The sequence below is a fragment of the Belonocnema kinseyi genome, chromosome 7 (genome assembly GCF_010883055.1).
Source record: "Belonocnema kinseyi isolate 2016_QV_RU_SX_M_011 chromosome 7, B_treatae_v1, whole genome shotgun sequence".
Taxonomy (NCBI): Eukaryota; Metazoa; Arthropoda; class Insecta; order Hymenoptera; family Cynipidae; genus Belonocnema; species Belonocnema kinseyi.
Genome location: NC_046663.1, coordinates 108,727,712 through 108,734,972, shown reverse-complemented (window position 1 = coordinate 108,734,972; position 7,261 = coordinate 108,727,712). Strand labels below are relative to the sequence as shown.

The 7,261-nt window shown below is 31.1% G+C and overlaps 1 protein-coding gene across 1 annotated transcript in view; it reads left to right on the top strand.

Moving 5' to 3' along the window:
- LOC117176608 overlaps nucleotides 1-7,261 on the top strand; it is an 88,845-nt gene that overhangs the window by 13,079 nt on the left and 68,505 nt on the right. The window contains exons 13-14 of the mRNA XM_033366862.1: nucleotides 2,319-2,547; nucleotides 5,492-5,629. Coding sequence (XP_033222753.1) covers nucleotides 2,319-2,547; nucleotides 5,492-5,629 — 367 coding nt within the window. The remainder of the gene's footprint in view (nucleotides 1-2,318; nucleotides 2,548-5,491; nucleotides 5,630-7,261) is intronic.

The following is a 7,261-nucleotide window of genomic DNA, read 5'->3' as shown; positions in this document are numbered from 1 at the left end:
GTTGCATTAAAAATAAAAAACCGAACGGTTTTTTACGTTTTTGTTTAAATTTGATCATTAACATTACTTTAAACAGGAAATTAAGGCCATGTGATGAGTGGGTCACGTGACTTTTTTTATTTTATAACTTATTTTCACACGAAGCACCACATCTAGTTGAAAATTTGAGATACTAAATAAAAAACACGAAGAAAGATGGGTCTGGTCCTACATGTTTATAATATGAAAAATATTTTTTTTTGTTTGTAAGTAATTTTGGTATGCTTTTTTCATCATTATTAAAATTTAGGACTAGACCCAGATTTCTTAGTGCTTCTTATAATCTGGAATCTCTCGCTTTCAGTCAAGTGTCGGGTATTGCCTTCAAACAGCCTTGGACTGGTTTTCGGAGGATCGAAACGTAAACAGTGAGAGCCGCAAACAAGGTGATTGATAGCGAGAGTTTGATGTATAACCAAAAAATCCCTGCAGAAAGAATTTATTTTATTGAAAAAGTATTTCACACTATTTTTGTTTAATTTCCTTTTTAAGGGCATGTGATACAGGTTCCCCGGCTTTTTTCCCACAAAAATGAAAATTTAAAAAAACTGAATTCGGAGATGTTATAAAATATCATAACAGACGTCCCCGGACTCTTTTTTGAGGGATGATAACAAAAAAAATGTGTTAAATAAAAATTTTATGCATATGCATTATTGTGGGGTTACGTCGTTTTTGATCTTTGACTTTCGGATAATCTGGAAATTATTTATGAAATAAACTTTTTTAATTGCCTGAAAACAAGGTTAGTTACGGGAGATTAGTTACTATGTTTATTTTTAAGTCCAAAGTTTTCGTCCAAAAATATTGTGTCGTTTGGAAGTAACGCTCGAGTGTATTATAACACACACAACCTCAAAATAAACACGCACGATATTAGCAATATCAAACATTTTTTGATAAAAAAAACACACACAAACAAAGTGTTCAGGGAGATCTGTTAGTATGTTCGCTATCATTTCCCAGATTTTGAAGGCGAAATATTTCTTATCCTAGGAAAAAAGCCGGAGAATCTAACACTGAAAAAATCGATACTATTTCCTAAGCGCTATGCAAATTAATCACATTTTGCTCAATTAAAACTTTTTTGAATTAACCTACAAAAAAAGTGTGTGTGGGCGTCCGTTAGCATGTTCGCTATCATTTCCCAAATTTTTAAGACTAAATATTTATTATTCTTGAAAAAAAGCCGGGGGAACCTAAAACTGGTAAAATCGAGAATTTTCTAAGTATCACATGCCCTGAAAGTAATGTTATTCATCAAATTTAAGGGCATGTGATACTTCGTCGTGTGGTCAGTCGGGTACAGTTCCCCTGGTTTTTTTCCCACAAAAATGAGAATTTTTAAAGACTGAATACGGAGATGCTATAAAATATCATAACGGACGTCCCCGGACTCTTTTTTGAGAGTTAATTGTAATTGTAACACACATAACCTCGAAATATACACACGATGCTAACAAAATCAAAATCAAAATTTGTTTTAAAAAAAAATACAAAAAAAGTGTGCGGAGACGTCCTTTAGCATGTTCGCTATCATTTCGCAGATTTTGAAGACAAAATATTTTTTATCCTAGGAAAAAAGCCGGCGGAATCTAACACTGAAAATATCAATTCCTAAGTGTTATGCAAATTAATCACATTTTGCTCAATTACAACTTTTTTGAATTGACGCACAAAAAAACTGTGTAGGGACGTCCGTTAACATGTTCGCTATCATTTCCCAAATCTTTAAGACAAAATATTTATTATTCTAGAAAAAAATCCGGGGGAACCTAAAACTGGTAAAATCGACAATTTTTTAAGCATCACATGCCCTTAAACAGAAATTTTAAAAAATATCTAGGTTTTTATTTTTAATGTGACTTCCTCCAAGATTTAAAAGTTGGTTTTATACCATAATGATCATCAGAAAGTTACTTTCATTTATGAAACATTAAGTTTAAACAATCTTAAGTTAATCATGTTTAAGGCTCACCTTGTTCAATTTTAATTGTATTATTTTGAAATAATCTTGAATTTGAAGGTATTCAAATTCAACTTATTATTAACCTGAAAGCTTCTATTTTGTAATTGTACCGTATTGAATATTTAAACTTAAAATTGCTAAATTTGTAATGCTCCAATGTCTAATTTGAAAACTATTCTAACTCAGAAGAGTGACACTTTCTAGCAAGAAGGTTTCAGCTTTGGATCTTTTAAGTTGAAATCGCCGATTGAAATCTCTCTAGATTATTTAAATTTGAATAGTAAATTGATGATTTTCCTTTGTGTTTTAGATCGATGGGACTATCGTTCCACCGACCGAGCTTAAGCGAGTACAATGTTAGGATATTGCCGCAAGAACTCCAGCACATTAAAAGTTCGCGATTAATATTGTTAATTGTGCCGCAGCATTCACGTGGTATAGCCATTATGGCCTTAGCAGCTCATTTAATTGGACTGCGCGCCAAGCTTGTCCTTTGTGTTCAAATCCTTCCTGATGGTTGTGTCGCGTCTGGTGAAAAGGTAAGTTTGCAAATCTTGTCATTCTTAATTCGAATTCACCATTTTTGTTATGTGACATATACACTGTACAAAATTATTTGGAAGAATGGAATTTTACATTCGCCTTGTGAAATTACAGTGACGCTGTAAAACGCCGCATGAAAATGTTGCGCATGCGCAATGACCAGCCCGGGTATTTTGAAACACTTAATGTATGTTTTAATTAAATCGAATCGTAAGAATAATAAGATATATAAATAAAAGGAGATATGTTTTTATTAGGCCAAAAATTAAAGTTTTTGTTTGATTTGCTGTTACAAACCAAATACGCATATAACAAGGTTATGATGAGTGGGCGAAATAGGCGCATCCTAATTTATATCAACTGCTGTCTAAACAGCCGTAACCTTCAAAATTATTTTTTTTTCGCAAGCATACTAAACATGCGAACAAATTTATTTAAGTAAAACACATTGCGCTTTGCCTTTGTGATTCGCTCAACCCAACACAATCCACGATTTCAATTCTAAAATATATCCCAATGCCGCTAAAATTTTGCACAATCTTGCACTGAATTTACTAACAGGCCTCGCAGGTTATCAAAAGCCATCAAGTGTTCAACAGCGGAATTACAAGGATTATGGAATTTTACATCGCTGCTGTAAAACGTATTACACTCCTCGTGTGAAATTACATTAATCGTTGGAAGCTTACATAAACGTTATGAAATTAAATTTTTATTTCAGTTACACTTTAGTGTAAAATTCCCACAAAAATCACTGGTATTTTTATGTCCTATGTTGTTGTGGGAAAATTACACGTTTATTGTAAATTTCATTTATTTATTGTAAAATTCCTTTAATAATCACTGTTAATTTGCAAGAAACGTGTAATTTTTCCACAACAATCATAGGAAAAACTTAAAGAACGAAATTTAATTTTCAGCAATATTTTTTACAACGCTTGAGTACCCCTCTTTGTCCTTCTTGTTGATTTTGATAATAGCACCACTAATTTGGAACTTTGTGAAATCTTGCTAATTCTGATTTTTGTTGTTATAATTTTCGTGAAATCATTGAAATTTTTGTGAAATAATTTAAACTTTTGAAATCTTTGAAAATTTTAAAAATTACAACGATAGATGTTGAGCTTCAAATTATTTTCTCAAAGTTGTCCATTCTTGAAGGACTGTATTGTGCAGATTTAAGGTTAAATGGTTGAAATGTATTTTCCCAGTAAATCACAATAAAGTAAACAATGTGAAAATAATTATACCAGAAACTACAAGTTTTTGCTAAAATTAGGATATTTTTATAAAATTTTAAAAGTAATTCGAAATTTTTACAAAAAATAAGATTTGCAGATTATTGTACTTTACCGTAATTTATTATATTTTTTGAACAAATATATTTCCTGGCATTTCAAAAGATCTCTCGAAATCTTTGTGACGTCTCAGCGACTTTTGAGACATTTTTCGACTTTCTGCGACTTTTTGAAGAAAAATGCGGCAAATCGAGTTTTTGCATTTTTCTCAAAAGTACGCTATACTTACTTTCAATTTTAATGAAATGAAACTTTTAAAATTTATATGTTAATTGAAAACATTAACAAAGTTGTTATTGAAGCAATTTATAATTTCATGAATGCGTATTTAAATTCTTAAGTTTTTCAAATTTGAGGCCGTTCAAATTGAGGCAGTTCAACATTTTTAAGTTGAAAAAGTTTAAAAAATATTAATTCCAATTTAAATTACAGTCGTCACACTTTTTTCCCTATTCCTCTTTTTCTCCCTTTTTTAAAAAGAATTCCTCTTTTTCTCCTATTTTCAAGAAACCTACACTTTTTCCCTTTTTTCGTTTCTTTTTTTGCTAATATGTGAACTGAATTAAGATAACCCAGTAACAACATCCGACTATGTTTGGTTGAAAGTACATTCATTTCGTCTCTTGGTTGAAAATTGAATCGTATTTTGTTGAACGTTCGTCTTTGGGAATAGAACGTTTGACCTTATGGATTTAAAATTATATTTTATGCTAAAAAAGTCATCTTTTTGTTGAAAAATTGAACTATTTGGATGACAATTCAACGATTTTGTTGAAAATTCGTCTATTTTAATAGAAAGTTCAACTATTTGGTAGTAAATGCATTTATTTGGTTGCAAATGATTTTTTTGTAAGTTTAACTATTTGGTTGAAGTTTAAATTTTTTTATTATAAATTCGACCATTTAGTTTAAAATTCCACTATTTAGCTGAAACTTAAATTACTTTACTAAAAATTTGTTTCTTTTACTTGAAAGTTCTAAACTACTTGATTGTAAATGGGACTTTTTGTTTCAATACGATTTTTTTTGTAATTCAACTATTTGATTAAAAATTCGTCTGTCTGGATTGTAAATATTTTGTTAAAAATGCAATATGTTTCGACTTTAAATCTTAGGAGTTTAAAGAGGTTCATATTGAATTCAATATTCTATCTATATTAATTTTATTTAAAAGAATGTATGCTCTTATTGTTCCACTATTTGCGTGAAAAATCACCGTATTTTTCTCTGTTTTGAGAACATTTTAGACTGTGGAGTCTGGATTATTAAAAAATGTATAATTTCATATTGGAAATTGTTTTATTTTTAAAGTTTATTTTGAATTGTGCAAACAATACTTGAAAATCGATGAGAATTATATACTCGATATTGCTAAACCAATACAGTTGTTATTTCAGTCATTCAGTGTCTGATACAGGTTTTTTCTATTATCTTATCAAATTTGACGCGACCTTTGGTGTCCGTTTTTACAAAATTACAGGCAACTTTCTTTGTAATTTTATGCCACTAAAGTGAGTTTTCAAGCCTTCTAGTCGATGCGAACCCTCAATTTTTAAAAATCTTTTGTGAAATCTTTACAATTTTTGCGAAATTTTTAAAACCTTTTGAAATCCTTAAACTGAAATGTTATTTTTGATTTCAGCTGACGGAGCAAGCCACGAAAGACTATAATAGGGGCAGAATGTACCTGTCGGACTACGCAACGCGCGAAGGTGTACCTGTTTTTCAGAAAGTCGCTGATGCCTTACAGCACGCGATACAACTAGTTCAAAATCCCTGCTGACTTAACTCTTACGTTTTTCTATTTTTCACGAGAATAGATGCTTCAATTCGATGACTAATTTATTTTTATTCGAGCGTTAATTTAAGCACAGCCAGCCTACGATCGGAGGCCTCTTAGAATGTGAGAATAACGACGAGTGCCGATTTTTGTTGTTCTTACATTTTTATGTTATCATTTACTTCACTATTTTTTAGTGCACTACGCTATCATGTCACTATTATTCCCGCTACTATATTATAAACTGATACAGTAAAAATTAGTTTCCCGTGATTATAAAGCTGTGAAAATTCATTAATAGGAATAATCTCGAGAAACTGAAAAAATACATAACTTTTTACCCGTAAACTTTTTACTGTAAATTGCCCAGGTAAAAGTATCTTATGTATTTTAACCCTGTAAAAAAAAACGACTAGATTCATTTGTATGTAATCTTTTGAATGTCAGTGCGATTCTTCAGGTACAAAATGTCACAGGCGACCAAAGAGGAAAAACACGAATTGGAGGTCTCACGATGTAGGCGGACATTTTTTAATTGTAAACTTACTTGGCAAGTTTTGTAACCTTTTGGTAACTGGTTGAGGATTGATTTGATACACGTGTATATATTATTAGCTGTTTCTAACGATCTAATGATAATTAATTGCAGTTCCGAAAGGCGGAGAGTGAAAGGAACGATGTCGTAAACCCGTGTTCTGTATGTTTGAGTAAATGCGCAAGAAATTTGACTCAGCGATGAAATGTAGCGATGCGAGAATTTAAAAAACACTTTTGACAGAAAAAGAATGTAAGAAAGAACAAAAAGAAAGGGAGAGAAAGAGAGAGGACGACTGAAATCTCAAATTCGTTTGGTGCTCAGAGAAAATGTCTCGTTCAATCAAACATCACCGTCGGCTCAAGAAACATTTAAATTGTCTTTTTTCTCAAAATAATTTCACGTAACACTCTTCATCCCTCTTAATTTTAAAATAAAACTCATAATTTATAGCATTCATAATTTTTCCTTATTTATACAACTCGGGCTTTTATCTCTGAAAATAAGTTTTATACGGAAAAAACAAAGAAAACGCATTTGGTAGAGAAGAAAAGAGTTCAAATTTAAGCAGAAAAGTCCCAATTTTTTTAATATTCTTTGGCTTACATCGATCGAGTAGCTTATGTTAAATACTTAATCAATGCGCCGATTGTGGAGATTTTCACAATCCACGAGTATATTTAACTTTTTTCTTTTTTCGGAAAATAGTATTGCCTTATGTTTTTAAGTGAGAGAACAACGGGAATCAAAACTGGGAGAAAGAGCGGAATGTAAACGGCATACCTGAAACACAAAATTTCAAAATATATTAAATTGAGTGTACGTTTGAATTTGAATTTACGATAAGCAAAGATTAAATAATTTCGATCGGTTTACATATTGCAAGCACTTTTTAACCCTTAAACGGCCAAAACGCCACTACCAGGACACTGCTTTTCAACGGCCAATAAACGATGCGTTTTTCGGAAAAATCATCAAGAATAAAAAGTTCTTGCAATCAGCCAAGGAATACGCCTGAATTTTTTCGAAGCTTTTTGAGCAAAATTTTGGATTTTGCATATGAACAATTTTTGCAAAATTCAAAATTTTGCTCAAAA